This window comes from Anas platyrhynchos, chromosome 22 (assembly GCF_047663525.1).
Source record: "Anas platyrhynchos isolate ZD024472 breed Pekin duck chromosome 22, IASCAAS_PekinDuck_T2T, whole genome shotgun sequence".
NCBI lineage: Eukaryota > Metazoa > Chordata > Aves > Anseriformes > Anatidae > Anas > Anas platyrhynchos.
Window position 1 is genome coordinate 3,295,450 of NC_092608.1, and position 21,176 is coordinate 3,316,625.

General features: G+C 44.5%; 2 protein-coding genes across 3 annotated transcripts; one reads left to right on the forward strand and one right to left on the reverse strand.

The window, feature by feature from the left end:
• The first annotated feature begins 132 nt into the window (after positions 1-132).
• Positions 133-10,025, forward strand: LOC101791564 (probable pleckstrin homology domain-containing family N member 1). Its single transcript, XM_005008806.6, has 11 exons — positions 133-781; positions 1,955-2,033; positions 2,558-2,704; positions 3,528-3,614; positions 4,768-4,840; positions 5,283-5,419; positions 6,746-6,892; positions 7,565-7,651; positions 7,798-7,873; positions 8,445-8,521; positions 9,232-10,025. Exons 1-11 carry the CDS (start codon positions 693-695, stop codon positions 9,304-9,306), a joined length of 1,074 nt encoding a protein of 357 aa, XP_005008863.4. The 5' UTR covers positions 133-692; the 3' UTR covers positions 9,307-10,025.
• Positions 10,026-12,038: 2,013 nt separating this feature from the next.
• On the reverse strand, positions 12,039-20,160 carry TNFRSF18 (TNF receptor superfamily member 18). Of its 2 annotated transcripts, none has more exons than XM_013103783.5 (8): positions 19,892-20,160; positions 19,230-19,413; positions 18,145-18,458; positions 16,486-16,617; positions 16,084-16,171; positions 15,476-15,564; positions 14,390-14,536; positions 12,039-14,193 (listed from the first exon to the last, which is right to left on the reverse strand). In XM_013103783.5, exons 3-8 carry the CDS (start codon positions 18,317-18,319, stop codon positions 14,042-14,044), a joined length of 783 nt encoding a protein of 260 aa, XP_012959237.1. In that variant the 5' UTR covers positions 18,320-18,458; positions 19,230-19,413; positions 19,892-20,160; the 3' UTR covers positions 12,039-14,041. The 2 variants fall into 2 exon arrangements, with proteins under 2 accessions (XP_012959237.1, XP_005008864.1); XM_005008807.6 differs by having other exon boundaries at positions 14,390-14,530; positions 19,892-20,150.
• Between the last annotated feature and the right edge of the window lie 1,016 nt (positions 20,161-21,176).

Below are 21,176 nucleotides of genomic sequence, written 5' to 3' on the forward strand. Positions count from 1 at the left end.
CGCTCTTTTTTTTTTTTTCAGTTGGTTTAAAGAGAAGGTGTGAACTGGAACGCCAGCAATGATGTGTTTTGTTCTTCTGCAGAAAGCAGCCAGCCAGAAACTAGAGAAAAATTACAGAAAATGAGACCACCGCTACCACATTAAAAACCATCCCTTTTAAAAACAATGTTGATCTCACAGGTGCAAGCCAGAAACCGGCCAACTTTTTTACCAAGTCATTCTCCAGAAAGGCAGGGAGACCAGCTGCAAAGACTAAACCCAGGGCTCAACAGCAGAACCCCCCCCACCGGTCCCATAACTCCCTCCCTCCCCAGCTGTGCCTTGCACATTTAACTGCGTTATATTAAGAGTCTCTTTCGTTTTTCATTTGGTTGAGGTGACAACCACAGAGCAGCACATGCTTATCACATCGAGGCCATCATCGCAGCAGGAAGCAATGACGCTTGGGGGACCAAGGAGACGAGGAGGGGGGCGAGAGGTTTAAAACCAACAGGAAATGCTTTCACGTCTCAGATGCTGCTGCTAACACAAGGAGAATGTAAATGAGCAGCGAGTGGAAGGGTGCATGCGTGCTGCCTTCCCCTCCTGTCCTTACTCTGACTGACTGCCACTCAAGCACATTCATGCGATCCTCTGACTGCCAGCATCACTTTGAAGCCAGCATCTGGGGACGGGGGAGCCAGTGACCGAGGATGGGATGCTGCAGCCTGAGTGCCAGGCAGGCTGGGTCTGCAGGAACAAGCCAGGACGAGGTGGAGCTATTGAAGACAGGCGGGACCAGGTAGGAAGCAGTTCTGGGGGTGTGAGAAGTGCCAACCATCAAAGAGAAAGGTGCTGACAACTGAAATCCGATGTCTGTGTTTGCTTGCCAAATGGCTCCCTTAAAAAAAAAAATAAATAAAAGAAAGGAAAAAAAAAAAAAAAAAGAGCTTTTGCTTCTTCCCCTTTTCTAGACAGTATTTACAGTAACGCTAAATGTCAGGCACTTCTAACTAGAGCCTGCCTACTTCTCCTTAGTAGATCCCCTTAGGTGTCACAGTCCTTTAAGGTAGAACCTGCAGGTGGGAATACTCCCCCCTGCCAGGGATGTAAGGCTCTTTCAGCCCGTGCAGCAACCACAACCAAGTCCTGGGGCTCTGGCGAGCACTGCTCTCGTCTCGTCGGAAATAGATGGTTTCACTCGGTGACACATGCCAGAGGCAGTCAGAGGCCTGAGGAAGCTCAGGAGGCCCTTAGCCCTGCTCCCTCCTCTGGAGCAGCCTCAGCTCTTCCCAAATCTTGCTTGGCAGATGCTTGTCTAGCCTGTCCTTGAACACCTCCAGTGATGAAGGTTCAGCAGGCAAGCCATGGTTTCTCCCCAATAGCTAACCTCTAAGGCAGGTAAGGCCATTGTCTCTACCATATCCACCACAAACAGAAAGAAAAAAAATAAATCCCCTCCTCTTTCTGGCGGTCTTTTCCATCTGTTACCATACCACCTAAGCGTTCTGTACTCCAGGCCAAGTGTTGAGCTGTTTCCTTCCATAATTTCACCAGATGCCAGGAAACGGGGTTGTTCTTCCCTTGTCCATCCAGGCAGGCACGCTGAGAGTGCCTCCGTCATCCTTCCCACACAAAGCCAGCAGAAAAGCCTAAATGAGTCTAAATGCTCTGATGAATTCAGGCCACAGTTTCTGCTTAATGTGAGGGGGCCTTTAGCATTATCATTCCCAGAGGTTCAGCTTTGTTATTCCTTGACATGCCTGCTTTCTGATTCTGCATCTACTGCATTTTTCCCTACAGTTCACTGAGCTGTTACCAGCCAGTCTTCATGCCTAAACCAGAATATTTTAGTATACACAAAAATTTTGTCAGAAATCCATACATTTGTCTGCTGACTGAGCACAAATCCCTCTCTTTTAGACACCATGTGAAAGTGCCTTTCTATGCCTTTCCATCTCCTCTTCCATTTCAGAAAGTGGTCCATCTCAGACGGCCAGAGCGAGGGATCCCTCCAGCCCAAGGACCCTGCAAGCCCCACGGAGACAGAAGAGGTATGAGCAGCAGGGTCACACATGCAGAGATTCATATGAACCAAGGAAGAAATCAGAGCCCTGTCAATCTCACCCACTGTGGCATTATCCTGATGCAGTGTCCCATTACAGTAAAGTGCCAAATGCTGAAACATTCCCTTTACTTTGAAAGCAAAAAAAGTCCTGTCTGTTTCGAGGCCCAGGTATAGTTTTCCAGCTTGCTTTCTACAGCTTCACATACATGAAAGCTTGTCACCACAAGTCAGCTGGGGAATTTTTCCTGGGACCACGTTTTATTACCGTTGCTGAGAACATGCCCAGAGAGAGAGGAAGAGATCCATGGAAATTCACACACACTGCCAACATCCCAATCTCCCATAGTCTGGGCAGAAAAAGCACACCCCCTCCCCTCTCTTTTAGCCAGTTAGTTATATATCAGCATCGCTTGAGTTTAGTTTCAATTTTTCCATCTCTAAGTGTCTCATTTTTCAGGATATTCCTGGTAAGATTACAAAAAGAGCTTGTTGGTTTTGCTTTTTTTCCAGGCAGAAGCGCTGTGGGGAAGAACACGGGAGGAGCTGCTGCACTTGTTGAGCTCACAGCCCATCACTGGCTGGGAAGGGATGAACATCCACTCTCTCGGGGAAATTGTTTGGTCCTCCCGGGTTTTTCTGAGGAGTTACCACATGGAGGTAATCATCCTTGCACCACAACCACTGGGTAATACACAGGGGATTTTTCCCTTGAGAAAGAAAAGATTGTCTAACTTTGGATTTCACAGGCCCTGTCCAAACTAGTGTCAAACCTCAGCGCAACACTCAAACCACAATTTGTCTTGACCTTTTTTTTCCCTGGAATTAATGCTAATAAGTTCAACTTTTTTTTCACGAGTGCCAGCAAGAGCTGAAAGGATTTCACAGCTGCTTCCTTGAACAGCATGACTTTTTTATTATTCATTCTGACAAAAACATCCTTTTATTTTTATTTTTTATTTTTTTTGTCAGAGGTTTCTTTTTGGGGAAAAGCGTAAGAGATAAGGTCATTACGGTTTCAAATTTGCCTGTGTGACGACCGAACCCTCTCCACGGGTGCTGGTGGTGAGTGGTGAAACCAGCAGTGTGACAGTCACTGCCGTGCTGGTGATAAAGTCAGGAGGAACCGAGACCTGTCCTAGCTCTGCCATGGATTCACGCCTCTCTAACCACACTGCCTTGTTTATCTGACTGCACGCACACAGCAAAACCTCGCTGTCTCTCAGGAATGCCATGGTCTGGGTTACCAGTTCTCAGAGAGCACCCTGAGGCAAGATGATGAAAAATGACAAATTAATGACATAAAGCTTCGGCCAAACCGTGACCGAGAGCAAGACAGCCCAGCAGTTAAACACTGCAGAGCTCCTCAGCACAGACACCTGTCAGGCAGCAAGGGGAGGCGAAGAGCTTTGGAGGGATGTAATTTCCTTTTAGGAAACTGAAATGTTCTAGAGGAAAGGTGTGACCGATCTCATTTCAACAGGAGATGTGTGAGTGTTACGTCGTGCTGGCCTCCTTGCACTTGCTGATTCTTTCCGTGGATCACACAAAGAAGGCATTTGTTTATGAGGTAAAGCTTAAGAATCCCTTTGTGTCTGTGCATTTACGCTCATATTCCAGATTTCCTAAGTATCTCTTTGCTCATAGCTCTAGCATGTGTGTGCAAAAAGAGTGCTAGCCCCTCGATGCCCTGCTCAAGATGGAGCAAAGATATCCTGACCCCACCAGCCAAGACAGGGGCACTTCACTGATTTTACTGGGGCTTTGGCATATTTTCTAGCACAGTAGCTCACAGTTCACCATGTTTTTTCAGCTTATTTTGAACAGTCCGCACCAGGGATTGAAAAAGAAGTGCCACTTTCTATTTATATTATATTCTATAATTTTAGCCGGCCGCTTATCACGTTCCTGGTTTACCCAGGGACTGCAGCTCCCTACCAGTGAGCTGAGGCATCGGCCAGAAGGCATCTGAAGAAGGCGACAAGAACAGGAGGTGACAGGAGAGAGGGAGTTAGGGAAGGTGTAGGAGGGGGCAGGCACACAGTGCATGAAGGAGACACGTCCAGGAGAGCTGCCCTCAGCACAGCGACGTCTCCTGATGGCTCCGATACACGTCTGTGGCTCCCGAATGTGAGAAAAAAAAAGAGCCAAATTAAGAAACTTCCTCACTACAGAAAGATCCTTGAGCTGTATCACGCTGGAGGTGATAAAAATCAAAGTCCCTCCATCAGCTCCATGGGTGGAGTAAGAGGACACGGAAAAGAAACCATCACTTTAGGAAATACGGGATCCAAAATGCAGAGAGGCCCCTTTGTCCTCAATGTGAGTGTCCTCTGCTGGCATGGCTGGGGGGGCCTGGGGCAGGTGGTGAAGTGGGGGAGGCTGCAAGGTGGATGAAATTGTGTCTAGCTCATACAAACTGCTTTTCAGCACCAGTCTTGGTCTACTGGTGAAGCTCACCCCTGTAGCTCCGAGCATTTTATGAAGGAGGACAGTCATTTTATGGGTAGGGAAACAGGAATAAAAACTCAGATTTGCTACGTCTCCAGCCAATGAGCTGAACATCATCTGTCCCAAACTTCCTTAAGGTGGAAGGCTGAAAAGATGGGAAATTCTTTATCTGGCTTGCAGAAAAGCAACCTGCTGTGTGTGAGAGGGACTGCAGTGGGACAGAGAAGTTATTCTTACCAGCTGACCTCTAACATCATTCCTCACCATACCAGGGGCTCCTTCCTCTCGCTGGGATGCAGCTGAGGCAGATTGTGAGTGCCATCAGCTACACGTTTGAGATTTCTGGTAAGCCTGTTGGGCAGTTCCTGGAGGGGCCTGGGGTGGCTGCAGAGCAGTGATTGATGTCCATGCTCTGGGCTTCAAGGACTGGGGTCTATGTGGGCAGAAGATAAGGGGGTTATGCAGCCAGGTGGCTGATTACTGAAGATATTCCTCCTGGAGAATGCCCCTTTACTCTAATTTTCCACCTAAACTAAACAGGAGGGAAATGGCAATGGATTTAGACCAAGGTAGCTTTCCAGTTGTCCCAGTGTCAGCCCGGTATCTCCCACCAACAGCAACAAAGGCCAGACAGGAGCATGTTCCACCACGAGATGCCAAAGTGCAGGTGGAGTCTGCCTACAGAGCTGCTCCATGGCATGGGGGAGGCAAAATTCACCCGGTGGGCCCAAAGGCAGATTGCAACCACCCTTCCTCAGCCCCTGACCATGTGTGTGTTTCTGCGCAGGGTCCATGATTGAATCCCGGCTCATTTGCTGCCAGAATTCAGCTGACTTCGACATGTGGATTCGACACCTCCAGCACCAAATCAAGATAGCAAATGCCCACTGCCCCACCAGTCCCGACAATAACATCTCTTTCCTGGTAAGTCAGTGGAGAACAGGCGTAAAGAGAATGGCACAGAAAGAGGAAACGGCGGTAGCTCTGAAAATGGATAGGGTTTGGGGGGGATCTTTAGGAGACAGGCTAGAAATAAACAGTAGGTTTACCTGAAGATGCTGTAGATACTTTCTAGGCTGAAGTAAACTCGCTCCCATCATTGCTTTATCACTAAACTCATGCTGTGTGCTCATGAGAGGTTTTAGACAAATCACTGATTGCTTTTCTTCATGGGGTGTAACCGATACACTACTAAAAAGATGTAATTTCCCATTAGTTACAGCCACAAAATAAAGACTTGCTCTTTGATACGTGCTGTTGCACAAACCTATAAATACGTAAGCTTACAAACCACACTGCAACATCCACAAGAGTCACAAGATGGCAGGATTACACTGACACTGAAAACACCCACACTGCTATGGCTTATGACACTCAGACACAGCAAGGCAATGAATCCTCCCAAAGCTTCTGCCCATGTCTTTGTACCCCCAGATTCCTGAAAGGTAAGAGTCAGCTGAACAGCCAGCTCCTCTTTTCCCCCTCCCTAGTGCTATTTACTGTCTGTGTGCTTAAGGTTTCCCTTTCTTTACACATCCACCCAGCTGCCCTTGATGTCTGGCATGGTGTAGACTCTAGGACAACCCCGTACCTTAGTCGTGTCTTAAAGTCCTCAGTTTTGAGGGAAAAAAAGTGCTACCCAGATGACCCATCAAGAACTGCTGCGGTCTGATGTTCTCTGCAGGTCACACTTTTTTTGTATCTAGTGGATATCTGCTAACTTTGCAGGAGTTAGCCAAGGTGGTGTTAATCTAAGGATTCATTACAGACTGCAGAAACGCACCCAGGGCTCAGCACAGCCATGCAGACCATGAGCACACCTCAAACCCCACTCTCCTGTTTGCCAGACAGGACTACTTTAAAGGAAAAGTAAAGCATCCCTAAAAAGTAAAAAAAAAAAAAATCCCCTAATAAAAGGACTTGAATGCCAAGCCCAAAGTGCTTAGAATTATGATGACATTCCCACTCAAATCAAACCAACATCCAAAAAAACCTCTTGTGAGTGGGAGAAGAAAAATGAGACTTTTCCTTTTAATATCTAAAGCTGTTTCGTTGTTTCAGCTGGTGCTCCTGAAACTACAGCACACAAGCAGGCAGGAAACTGCAGCAAACTAGGAACTTCATCACGGGTGTCCCGGTTTCCAAGCATATCCTCTAATTACCTTTTTTTCATCACACTCTAACCCTGAAAAACTTCATACCTTCAGTTTTATGACCTTTTGCTCTGTCCCCCCAAAAATAAAAACAAAGGTGCCATGTGATGAACAGTGGAAGAAAAAGGAGCTGATGAGACACCTCTTGTGCAGCACCATTCTGAAGTGGGAAGGAAAACCAATCCAGCATCTGGGGAGGATCCAATATTTGACCATGGTGCAAGTGGCTACTGGCTGCACAGGGGTAACGTATACTGCTCGGATACGTGGGTGGCTTTGAACAGATTAAAATCAGTGTAACTTCAGGCTCACATGGAACAGTTGTTTAAAAAAAAAAAAAAGGGGGGGGGGGGCTATAATGTGTATTTCCCCAAAATATGTTTTGCTGTTTTAATGACTATTGCTCGTGTGTGTCATTATGCTACAGAAAACATAGCATAAAGCTAATTATGTCAAAGTCCTACAGTGTTAAAGAGACAAAAGGAAATGCAGCGGGTTTTTCTTTTCTTCCCCTGAAAGCCACTTCTGAGAATGTGTCCAGACAGACAGTTACACTCAGCCTCCAAAGATGCTGGGGGGAGAGTTCACCCCCTTCCTATTACACAGGAAGATCAACATTTTCTACACATTCCTTTGCAGATTTGGACCTGTCCTATTCTTAAAAACAACACCAACAACAACTCATCCATCTATCCATCTTGGGGTAATCCCACCAGCTTTCTAAGCACCAAATATCCAGGCTGAATAAGAAATACAAAGAACAGCATCTGTGGCTGGCATGGGCACTGCAGACTGCTCCAAGTTTTTGGTGTTGCCACAGCCATTAACCTTCATAGTCTGCCTTTGGCTGAGACAAACCCACTGAGCAGAAGTTACTGAACATTTCTGCTGTCTCTAAAGTGCCTCTTTTCTGCAGGACTCTAAGGAAAGACTGCTGCTCCTGTTTCCAGAAGACCTGCTTTTCCTCTCTGTGGATAAGGAGAGAACTGCAATCACATATGAGGTAACAAGACACAGTGCAAATGGTCAAATAAGTAAAGAACTAAGAGAAGCTGGATCTGGTGAGCAGATTTGGGTGGTAAAAATGAATAGCAAGGAGAAAAGGAGAAAGCCTGAAGAAAAGCAATGTTTTCCTTTTCTTTTTTGAAGGGAAAACTCCCCCTGACTGGAATCCAGGCAAAGGAGAAATCCACTGTGCTGGGGAGGTTACAGTTTGAGATTACAGGTATGTAACTGAGGATAGATCATTTGGGAATTTTTCTTCCTGCAAGTGCAGCCAGTTGCACAGAGTAGCTCAGGCTTGCAGGCCCCCTTTGCAGCAGCAGTTTCTGGCAGGAAAAAAACTGCTTTAATAAGAACCAAAGAGGCTTCCAATGCCCCACAGATTCCGTACAAATCCCTTTCACAGCCAGGATATTTGAATCTACCACAGGAGACAGTATCTAGTTAAAATCAGATTTCATTTCTAGTTGCAACCTAAGGCGATCAAACATGCTCTTTAGGGGTTTCTTCTGTTGCTGGCTGCTAAGTCTTAATTGCTTTCTCTGCTTCCCTGCTCGGTTCAACAGCCAGCCCAGTCCCAGTCCCTTATCGCTTCCATCACGGGGCAGCGCAGCCTTCCTGTGGTTAAAAGCAAAATCAAGCTGAAAGCCAGAGGCTGGCTGCAGGGAGAGGGTGCTAACCTCGTGTGGGGACAGTCCCTGTGGCTTTCCTGGCTCCGGGCTCACGCATGTGTCATGGCAAAAAACTTTGCACTCTTTTCCATCACCAAACTGCTCCCTGCTCATGTCTTGCAGGAAGCCTGACTGAACCAATCCTTATCACCTGTTCCACAGCAGAGGATTATGAAAAATTCCTCTTCCACCTACAGAAGGTATTTTTCAGAGCGCAATCTCTCTTATCGAGCTGGAATTTTCCCAGTCATACCTAGATTTATCTGAGATGGATCATCCTCCTAAATTTTCTTTTCCTTTTCCGCAAAAGAGTATGGAGTTGTCTTCAAGCCTATCTTTCTCCTGATAAGTCTCATGCAGTAGGCCAGTAATTATCAATGTGTTTTTCTTTTAAAAATAAATAAATAAATAAATCTACTCTTTCAGCAGGAACTGAATTTGGGTCCTCAGGCAAAAAAAACTACTTTACCTACTCCAGAAGTGAAAGACAGATACCTGAGCACCTGATTTGCACAGATTTCAGTGGAAATTACATAGTGAAATAAGCAGAAGTGCTGAGGGCAAGGGGCTGTTTCATGAAGTTTCAGAGGTGTGTTAAAAGTCACACCACTTCCTAAAACATCCGTGTCTGTAGCTTTCAGAGTACACGCTGCACAGTGGGTAACCACATCTGGGCACGGAGGAGAGGAAGGTGAATCAGGAGCAGATGTTTTAGAAGTAGAAAAGATGCTGGGCCCAGAGTATTTATTAATTAATATGGTTTATTCTTTCACTGAGGATGCCTGCATTTGTCTAGTGTGTAAGTTCTTGGCCAATAATACTAAAACTGCATGGGAATACTCTCTGCCAAGAAAATATTCATACATTAAAATAGTATATCCACATGCTAAAAATATCTTCTACGTTCCAGCCGGAGAAAAACCTCGATTCTCTATCACTCCAGCCACCACCAAGCATCCCTAAGAAATCCTGGCAGCATCACTAGGACACCAGCATGCACTGACAGGAAGAAGGTATGTTGAATATGATCCCAACAGAAAGTGAAGAAGCTGCACGAATGAGTAAGAATGGATTGGAAACTGGAAACCGAGCTTCTTTCAGACTGAGAGGTAAAAAAGGATCTACACGTGAATTACTCTGCACTGGCTGCTGTTTTGAATGGACCATTGCAATCTGTGTGGGTCCCTGTGACTCTGACCTCAGTTGTACATATGCCTTACAGAGAAATCTTTCTCAATTTGCTTCCTATATTTATTGCTTGATTCTTCTCGGGAAAAAGAAACACTGTAAAATACTGTGTAAATACTACAAATAAAACCCATAATCCTGAGCCTAAACCATGCGTAGAAAGAAGCATTCGCGTTTAAAAAAACCTTTCCATCCTCATTTAGGTAGCCATCGGTTTGGAAAGCCATTGCCCCCCTTTGAAATGGCAGGCACAGTGCAATTCTTCATGGCAAGCAGCCCCTTCCAATAGCTTTTCCTCCTTGCCTACATCAAGAATGTGTCCCCGTAATCTCTTTGCTCTCTTCTGCCCTCCAAGAAAAACAACCCAAAAATCTCCAGGGTGAATCAAATCTATTCATTCTGGTGCTTTCAAAATATTTTCTTTTGGGTTTATAACACCTTAAGAATCATTGTTACGCTCAGCATAGCACTGAAAACAAAGCGTTGCTGCAAACCAGAACAATCAAGCATTTCATGACACACACAAATCCTCAGTTACCTGCAGGCCAATCATCCAGGTTGCATCCAGGTCATCTGTGAAGTCACCTGAACAGGCCTAGTGTGGTCCCACGGTCCCTGTTTTATCCCAATTTTTCATCTGTGCAGCCTACGCTGGCCACCTGTAAAACAAGAAAATGGAAAGCTGGGTATACTGTAAAAAAATAAATAAAATAAATCAACAGTTTTAGAAAAAATCCCACAAAAGTATATCCATGAGCAAATTATGATTCTCTTTCCCCGATGCTTTCCCAGCCTCTGCTAGGTTGGGCTGAATCCGGGCAACAAATTCAAAACTTTTATGAATAAGTAGGTGCTTAATCACACAATTGCTTAATTTCACTTTCCCTGAGAAAGGGGACTTTTTTTTTCTAAACAACAACAACAAAAACAGGAAGTCCTGTGAAAATATGTATTTTTTTTTTTTTTACCTTCTCCAGTTTCAAAACCCTAATAATGTGAAGAAAACACAAGCAGATGTGTTAGCACAACAAAACGCTGCCTGCAGAAATCTTTAGGGACTTGATTTGAGCAAAATCTTTAGGATGAGCAGGGCTGTTTCTATACCTCAGGCAATTCTTTTATCGTGTTGCTTTTTCACTCTTTTTTTGCAGTTAAAATACGAAGAAATCCCCAGAAATCAATGGGGCCCAAAACGCCTCTGATCATCACTTATAATCAAATATTTTTGAGCCTGTATGTGTAATACAGACAGAGCAGTTTGAGATTAAGCAAATGAGTACATAAAAGGGGTATTACCTTATTCTCCTAACTGCTACCCTGCATTTCCTAAAGCTGTGTGGGAAGGTCTTTATCTGATTATGAGTAGCAAGCCACTTCTAAGTATCAAGCTTCTCTGTAATCAAAGTTTAAAACTTTTTTATTTTCACATGGTGAAGTTTCTATAACATTTACAAGTCCTGAAGCAAAAAAATAATAATAATAAAAAAAAATAATATATATATATATATACATTTCACTGGATTTTAATGATTTGAGAGAGAAGCTTCTTTTTAACCTGCAGCCCATACACAGAGATCAAGCTGAAGTTCAAGCTGGAACTTGGAAAAACTACAAGCTCTGCCATTTGAGCTGAAAATTCAGCCGTGAATTAATTCGAATGTTGCAGAAATGCTGTAACTGTGCCCTGATAAAATAAAGCTATGGCTCTGCCTGAATGGAAACCGAAACGTAGTGTTTCCTCAGCAGCTCACTAGTCTGAGCTGATAGCTTTCATTTGCTTTGATGCAAAGTACAGCGCTTTACTGAAATGCTCCAAGGCTTAAATGATTCACACATGGGGTTTTTCCCTCTGAATCTCAGCTTTAAGAAGTCAGGAAATTGGTTGCTTTTCCCATCAATAAACAGCCCTAAAGTCAGGTGGTTAGGTAATTAGGAAGTAGAGCTTTTCTTCAAGGTAGGCATATAGAAACCTGAGAGGCCACTCTGCAAATTTCCAGTGAATAATATGGCACTGTTCATCATCTTTCAGTATTAACTGGCAGCACTGTTGGCTATTCAACACCCACAGCCCAGAAAGTCTTGCACACCTCGCAAGATTTGCCCAACCTGTTGCCAGAGGCACAGACTTCCACTAGACACATCTTTCATCTCCCAAATAGTAAGAGATTCGAAATCTCTTGATTTTTTTTTCCCCCCCAAAAAAAATGTTGCTGTTTCTCTGCCGCTGTGAGGAATGGAAAAAAGCGTCAGCCAGAGTTTCCTGCTTCTTTGGTAGAGCGTAGCTGAAATGCTGGCTTACCACCAGCCAGGAAACGTTAAGCCACTTACTTAAGAAGGGGAAAAAATGCAAGTGCACCCGTCTGAAATACAACAGAAAAGTTTGGAGGTATATTGCTGAAACAGCCAAAGTACTGTAAGACAGGCGAAGTAAGCTGGAAAAGTAAAACTTAATTGCTCTCATGAACACTGAGATGACCTGAGGATTAAAATCCTTTCTTCCCAATTTGCTGAATCATGTAACGCAGACACTTCATTAATTGTCAAGTTTATTTTGCCTTTACAAAAGGTCACAATCAGAAATCTTGGTGAAAAACACACTACATTAAAAAATGAAAGACCAATATAGATCAGAGAGTAAACACGGCCAACACAGAAGAAGCACTAAGAATGGTCTTTACCAGCAGGTGTTTAGACTTCTGAGTATATTAAATCCCACAGTGTACCTGCTTACAAGGCAAAGCCAGTCTTATACTTTAAGCTAAGTTTCCCTATTTCATCCAGTCCAATGTTTGCCACCTTTCCTTGGGTGAATGCCCAGTCCACCTCAGTTAAGAGTGCATTTTTCTCAAAGCAACGGAAGAAAACACATTTGAAATGAATTCCACATAGGGATACCTACAGGAAAATTTAACAGAAACACAAGAATTAAAAGCAACAGGATGAGAGAAGGCAAAAATACATTGAAAATACCAATTATGTCTTACATCATGTTTCTGAGGTTGAGAATTATCAGTGTTTCCATCTAATGTGATGAGGAAGCTACAGTACAGGGATGTTAATGGTACTCAACACAGTAACAGGGAAGCTGTAAAACTGAAACTGGAACTGTGATGGAATGAGTGAAGGGTGGGATATTTATATGCTTTTACATGAAAGCTGACTCAAAATTCATTTTTGCCCAGTGTTGGTTTAGTCTTAAGAATCTGCTCTAAGCAGCTTTCTCCAGATAGCCAAACCAGAAGACATTCAAGGTTTTGTACCTATAATTGCAATCCCATTACACAACAATAATTATAGTTTTATAAGAAAAGATATATATATATATAATTACATAAAAAATGAGAAAAACATTTTAATTAGTTGAAGCCACAGACTGGATTCCTATCTGAAATCAGTGCCAACTGACAGAAACCAACCAACCAACACACTCCCCCTTTAAATTCAGGCAAAAGGACAAATTCTAGCCATGCCAGAGCTCTACAAAACTTGAGAAAGCTTTAATAAAAAATCCTGCATCGTTCTATGTTCATCAAAGGGCATATCTTTCAGCTGATGATCAAGTCACTGGAGCTATGCTGGTATACATCAGCAGAAGACCTGGTTCCTTTTATTCTGGAGCGGGAAGGAAAAGGATCAGGAACAAGTGGTTGGCTTCTCTCTGTTTCCCACCGTCTTTTTCTGCTCTATAAGCCAGGTGAGAAGAGGGCACTAAGTCAAGTGTCTTTCTCTAGACAGCATGATCCTTGAGCCTTTCTGAAATCTCTTGTATTGAATTCAATGTTCCAGCTACCGAAGATAGCTGAGTTGTGGAGGAGACAAGGATAAATGTCACTCCCTTCTTCTTCCAGTTTTCCTGGAAGGGATGACAGAGCTTGCATAGAAAAGTCTCTGCAAACACAAAGAACGTGGCCACAGCAGCCTTACCTGGACACCTCTGTGCACCGAGACCGGCCAGCAGGTGCTGCTGTGGTAGGAAAGTGGAGTAGTTCATGGATTAAAAGTAAAGGCCCTTTGCTGCCTAACTAAAAGGGCCACTCGGCAGGAATGCAAAGCCTGCCCAAAGAAGAGCAGTAGTTCTGACTGCTCGGCACAGGTATTTCCATACCTCCCGCAGCCCTGGAGGGACTGATGGCAGGACACCAGCCTGCCAGGCACCAGTCAGGCTGGAGGAGCACCACAGCAGAAGATGCAAAGTGGAGTAATAACAAGAAGGGTCTCTTGTCCCAAACAATATTAAGAAGTGCATCAATGAAAAACAACCAAATAACAACAAAAAAGCAACCCACAACTCAGGAAAACCGCCTAAAACAGTGCAGCTGAATTGAATGTCAGACTGATTTAAACAGCTCCTGTTTCTAAATAGGAGTTTTGTTGAGAAGAAACAAAGCAAAATTCCCCCAAACCTGCTCCTTATTGCTATGTACAGAATGATGCTTTATGCACCCGGTCCCTCCCTTTTTTTTTTTTCCTCATTTTTTTTAAAAGCTGATCTCAGTTCCTCATTCTCATGGCACTTTGCAATTTATCTGTTTTCAGTGCGGACTCGGAGGGTGGAAATAGCCACTCTTTTCTTCTGGTGTTTTGTCTCCATGTTCTTCTTCTGGAAACTGGCAGCTGTAAGTCTCCTCTCGGTGGTGTGGTGCTTGCGGAGCCAGCAGCAGCCTAGAGAAGTTATGTTCCACATCTGCAGTGAGAATAAGCAAAAGCACTGCACACGCATGTCTTCGCAAGACCTTTCCCTACACAGACCCACCAAATCACACAGCACATCAGTTCGTACTCTATTTATTAAACTTAACGTACTCCATTCTGAGTCTGGAGCAATGGACACGTTATTCTCTACTGAAAAGCCCCAGGGAAGCCCACAAAGGTGCACTTACTGTCAACCACGTGGTATTTTTCTTTCTTCAGTGACCAGATGCAGAAATGCAAGAAGAAGGTCAGCAAGATGAGAACAAATACAGCCACTGCAGTAAAGATGGCCAGGATGGTGGTATACATAGAGCCGTCTGCAACGCGAGCTGCAACTAAATACATTGAATAAAGATTAAGAAATCATATTGTAAGAAATATAATAAATATAAAGAAATCATCATATGCAATCGGTAAAGGAAAGGCAGTGCTTCCAAGGAAATCTTAAGGCTGATTTCCTCTTTCTGTGGCAATAGATAAGCCTGGTATAAAACCAGAGTAGGTATTTGCAGTAAAACTGAGGTGCTTCCCATCAAGAGTGCCAGTATCACCACCTGTGGGTAAAGAGGCATTCATGCAGAAAGCAGCGCTACCATTTGATCTGTCTACTCTGCTTTGCTCTTTTGATGGATTTGGCTTCAATGTTTTCTTGAAAAGCACTACGGCGAGCTGAATTTTCACACTTGTGTCAGCCCCATGGAGATTAAAAGCAGCACCTTTTTGCAGTTTGTCTCAACACAACGAACAATTTCCCTCAACAAAGGGCCCAGATCTGAAAGGTGCCACTGCCCCACAGGGGCAAAGGCGAGGCAGAAGCAGGAGCAGTGACACTTGCTGTCGTTGACACTCAGTCATTCCTGTGCGATCTGATCCATGAACAGATTTCAGCTGAACACGGTTTCAGTTGTGGGTGTTGTGGACTGGGTGAATACGTGTAAAGGAAGAGGATGACCTACTAAGCTATTGTCTTCCTGAGAAAATCTAGCAAAACAGCAGGTTCAGTGGGAAATGGATGGTTTGCAAACTGCGTGCTCTGTTTCAAGGACATTTGCTGGGCTCCTCTCTCTCTTCGTTGCTGACATTGTTGTAATGGTGGACTCTCTGCCTAGGTAAAAAGTTCTACCTGTATTAATATTGCAAGAAGCACAACAGTCATTTTCAAAGCCATCTTGAATGACAGCAAGCTCTGGATGGTAACATGCTGCAAATCCACAACGAAAGACATGCAGAGAGCCAGTAGAGGCTCAAGGAAACAAAGCATCGTGAGAAGGTACCTTGCTCCACATCTTCAACAGGGAAGCCACACACAACATTGTGTGTCTTGTTGCCTCGCTTGATTGTTAGAAACCCAGAACCTTCACAACTAAAAGAAGAAAGAGAGTCACATTTAGGATTGTCCCGGCCTTTTCCTTCATTCCTCCCCAGCTTTTTTTCTCATCTCCCTTTCTTCCTCCCCTCCAGTCTTTCCACAGCTTATTTCCTTTGTTCCTTTTTATAGCAAAGCAGGTAAAATTAGGGCTGCTTCCCAAAAAAAAATAACATTTGATTACAATTGTTGACGTGCACAGTTTTTTTTTAGTCTTTGTTACAAACGATGTCCACATGTGGAATAATTTTGCATCAGTTTGTGCTGGACTTGGAAGCAGGATGAATCCATAGCAGTTTAAGTTTTGCTTTCGGACAAACTACTTAAGAAGCCAGAGAAGAGAGAAAAGTCTCTTGCTTAATTAAAATAAATAAATAAATAAATAAATCATTTTAATCATCTAATGTCATTGGTGACCTGACTTTTGATGCAAAAGCAATTTTCCAATTTAAGGATTTATCATGATAAATGTATTGTGCATATTACCAAAGAAGAAAAGCATCAATAAATACGTACTCGGTCCAGTTTTGGCACCAGCTATTCTTAACATTAGAATAGGTTCCTATCTCACATGGTTTACATTCAAATGAGTAGTCAATAATGCCTATAAGAGAAGAGAACAGGAATTAACAGTGGTCAATGCTTTTACTGGAAGGTGGGGGTAATCTGAGGATGATGTGTTTCCTCTACACTCTTTCTGCAGTATGAATCACCCCCCTGGAGAAATACGTAAGCAGCTCTTGCCACCTTTGTGTTTTGCAAACCTATGGGTGTTACCTTCTGAGGCCATGGTATAAATGCCATTTTCCTCCCTTGCATTGGAAGCCTTCCCAAGAGGGGACTATAGTAAGTGAACAGAACCATCAGCAAGCTCCTTATATTGACCTCTGCCTTTTAGAGCCTGTTTTGTTTATTTACCACGCTTAAACGGCTCCTCGCCTTCTGCACATTCAGGCAGTTTTTGACAGGAGTCGCAGGCCCGATTAGCGCAGCTGTAGCCCTGAGGACATCTGCAGTCCGTGTCCTTGATTTCTGCACATGGCTTGTCGGCTGTCAAGAAGAAAGAGAGAAGTTAGGCCTTTGTAACCGAGGCCAGAAACGGCTTTCACCATCAGTGCTACTGGCAAATTGATCCCATCACTATCAAGTAATTCTTTCACCAGTTGGAGACCAGTGAGAGGAAAAATGCTATTCAACTAGGAAGTTTTGTGACCTTAAAGGAAAAAGAATAAAGAGAGAAATGCTTAAAAACCCACAGTTAGTGGCAAAGATCAAACAGAGATCATTTCCTGAGATTGATGATGGAATGTACAGGGCCACCAGGATGCTGCCCACATCTTCCTCTGCTCATTGCCGGTCTCTTCTTATTGGTCTTCAAAATGTAAGGAAGGCAGAAAAAGAAAAAGAAAAAGAAAAAGAAAAAGAAAAAGAAAAAGAAAAAGAAAAAGAAAAAGAAAAAGAAAAAGAAAAAGAAAAAGAAAAAGAAAAAGAAAAAGAAAAAGAAAAAGAAAAAGAAAAAGAAAAAGAAAAAGAAAAAAAAAGCTTTGGGATGCTTCTCTCAGTGTATTACTAGTAGATGAGTCTAGAGTTGATCCTGGAGTTGATCTCACCAAGCAATGACTCTTCTACATCTTGCTGAAAGACCTGATCTCAGAGGGAAGGGGAATGCTGTGGGGTCCACTGTGAAATGGATACGCTGCCTCCTGCACACAAACCCTCCAATGTACCTCAAGGAGGCCATGGGACCCTATTTTAGGACTGACTGGACAGAAAGGTGCATCCTTTGCTGAAGGTCATGCAAACAGCTACATGGTCCCTACTACTGAGCTCTGGCTGCTGTTTTGGACAGCGCTAGATGAGGACACTGTGATTGTTGCTGGGACCATGGAAGAGGCCATCAGAGTCACCAGTTCTGTCCTTCAGCCTAGCAGGCATGGGGATGTCACCCCCTCACCCCTGCAGCCAGCCTGCTCCACCTCCAGTGTCTTCATTTGACTCAAAGTCACAGACAAGCGAGAATTCAGTACCACATCACCACTCTAAGGTCAGGCAAGAATACAGGTTAGACGAGGCTGTGGAAACTAGAAATCATCTGAGACTTTTTCTGGGCATTCATTTCTCAGACAAGCGTAGGTCAGAGGGATGGAGGGAATGAAATGGGATCTTCCCACTCTCAAAACTACAAAAGGCAACAGAGAGCATCACGCCCTGCGTTCCCTCCAAAGTCTGAATGAGACAGTCAATGCCCCCAGACTATGTCTGAGTGGAGCAAGGGCTCAGGAGTTATGTGAACACCTTTTTCCCAAATGAGCAAGGCCAACCCCCAGAAAACTAACTCTCCCTTTCCTGCTACAGAGCAAGCACAGACACATAACCAACCTGAAACAGGAATCCATCCTGACACGAAGGCACATCTTGAATTTAGGCAGACAGGAGGGAAGCCCTTGCGGTTTTGTTTTGCATACACAGCTACTCAAGATACATTTACACATGCACCTGTTCCCCACACTGCAATACCCTGGCTGACACAAAGCACTAAAGAAAAGCAGAGAGACAAAAGACACATCATTCCCTTACCTGTGTCTGAGACGCATTTAGGGCAGCATTTCTTTACACCCTTACTGACCATTCTCATCTCGCCCCCCTCGCATGGTGTTGCCAGAGTTTGCTGTGTCCATTGGCACAGGCACAGCACCAGCAGCAAGAAAACCTGAGTCTTGAGGGGCCCAAATTCACTTTTCTGTGCAGGCATCTCTCAAGCTATGCAACCCCAAAGCGCGCGAAAGTGGGCTGGTATCAGGGCTCCCCCTGCAGAAGTCCTCCTTCCCCTGACACTGGGCGAAGGCAGCAGGCTTTTTGTAGTTGTGGCTGTGCTCTTCCTGTTCCTGTTCCTTTAGGGGAGGGGAAAACATTTTGTTTTACCTCATCAAATGCTTACAGGGCAAAGCAATGATGCACCAGTGGCTCCACTGAGAGAGCAGCTGATTATGAGCAAGATGGAGCATCACATAATTCGATTTTCATTGAATTTTACCAGTTGATACACAGTGGATATTCAGTTGATATACAGTGGACAATTAATGCAAATTATTCCATCTGGGTGTGAACTGCAGCTCTCTCAGACTATTTCATTCTGACTTACAGCTCCTTTGGAAACCCTCAAGGATTTAACTATCAGATGTGCAGTGTATTGTAACTCCATTCACCCACACAGATTTTCTGATTCTGCTCTCTGATTTCAACTTCCTCACAATCTGGAGCAGCAGACTCCTGAATTATTTTCCAGAGCTGATATAACTTGATATAGATACCATGAAACCACCAGAAATAATGCTGCTGCAAGGTCAGCCCTCATACCAAAACTGAGAACAGCCCCACAAGGACTTCTAGGGACCCGTGCAGCTCCTCTGCCCCCAATTCCCTGGGATGCAGGTAGCAAAAGACAGCTCCTCAGCAAAATTACACCAAAATTACACATGGGCACAGCCATGTCACGACCCGTAATCACGACCTGCTACTGGATTTCAATTCCACATTGTCTCGTCCCATACAGACACAGACACACACTTCAATCACTGCTTTATGTTTGGCAGCTTGTTTTTTTATTATTATTATTTTTATCTCATTTTACTTTTCTTTGCCCTTTTGCATTTCAACTGTACCTTAGCGTTTGCTTCTATCCGTGCAGCTTGTGGTTACTTTTATGTGTGCACGGCAAAGATAACGTTTCAAATCCAACCTAATTCTCATCTGAGCAGATGAATTCAGACACAGAAGCAGCTCTTAACGGATTCTTTTCCACGCTGCATGTGATGACACATAGGTCAAGGCAAGGGAGAGTCAGACCTGTGAAGAGAGATGAGTGCATGTGGAAAATGCCATGCCTTGGCATTTGACGCTTGCTGCGTTATTTCCTTAGTTTAACACACAGTCTATGAAGCCTAAACAAATTTTGCAGGCAGATCCCAGCCTTTGCTGTGTTCTGCACCTTCCTCCTGAAGATTTCATCCACAGATCTCAAAGAGAAGGTCAATTATCACACCTCTCACTTAGTCCTTGGTCAGGCATCTATTTACCTGTGCTCCTACCACGAGCTGGAAGCAATTGGATTGATTAGGTACACAACAGACCCTTCTAGTTTTACAAACACATGCTGCAAAACTTCTTGTACTGCTAAACTTGCTAGGTGAAAAAGCTTACATCCAAGCTAGCTGCAAGCAGGCTAAAGGCACCAGTCTCTGTGGTTTGTTTTCCCCACAAAATGCCCCTAGAAGGCCCGCAGTTAAATTTCTGAAAACGTAAGCCTCCTTCTTTGTACACCTACCACAAAGGAGATCCCCTTTCCTTCCATCACATGCTGCTCCTCACACATGTCACAGCCTGGAGGAAACCCAGCGACACGCAGAGGGCTCGTGCTGCTTCCCAGCTGGCCACCGAGGGCTGGAAGCCACCAGCCACCCTTTTTGGGCTCTGATGCAAGGTTCCCACCGCCAGCTCGTGCAAAGAGCAAAACCAGAAGGCCTGGGCTCCACAGGAAAGGCCACGCAGTGCTTCCCTTCCACAGAAAGCACGGTACCATCAGCAGCCCCTGAAGAGAGAAGAGGGTCATAAGAGGATTTTAAGACTCTGCTGAGTCTGATTGCGAAGGCAAAAGCACCAGACACTGCAGAGATACATTCTGCAGACCGATCTGCTATGACCACGTCTGAGCTGCACACAGGCCCTGACCAACTCTGAGGGGATTTTTATTGTTCTCTTGTAAGAACAGGTTGAGAATAAAGATAATGTGTTTCAAAACAGCTACATTTATGTTCACCCCAGGGTGTTTTGATGACAATACCATTGAAAATGCTTCTGCTGCTGCTCTCGTGAACAGTTTGCTACCAAACTCAGCCTCACACCTTCCCCTACCCTATACTCCTTCCCCAGCAGACGGAGGCTGGTGCAGGGTGGAAACAGCACCAGCACCTTTTAAATCCCCTTACCACACGTAAAAAGTGGGACAGAAGGGGGTACACCTTCCCCGTTCAGCCCAAAACTTGCCTTTGCTCTGCAAGGCCTTGTCCAAGTCTCAAAAAGAGGCCGTTGGTCTCACCTGCTGGGAAGCGTTTATCAGGCTGGGAACCAATTTTCCCTCAGTGTTTTGGAACAGATCACTCATTTCCCTCTCTGTTTGGGAATGTTGGTGCTTTCTGAACGGGTCTCTACATGTTTTTGTTGTTGTCGAAGCGCTGCAGTCGTGTGCAGACACCGCCAGATGACAGGACATGACGGTCAGATAACAGACACCAGCACATGCCAAGACTAAACGGCTCGAGTCAGCAGTGACCTTTCAGAGACAACACAACTATCTGGCTGCAAAATCTCTGGGGATTTTCTAAAGCTAATCTTACCTGTCTTTGAGGTAGTGACATTTCGTCTGCCAACCCTTTCTTGCTCAGCCCTGTGTGTTTTGCATGTCATTACCGCCAGGGCCTGGGTCCCATCCTGCTGCCTGACCTGGCCAGGTTCTCAGCAGGCTCTGCACCTACTGGTAGAACAAATGCCCATTTCACCCAATAATAAGCAGAAGTTTTCTCATCTCCTCTTCACCGGTTTTGTGGCTGTAT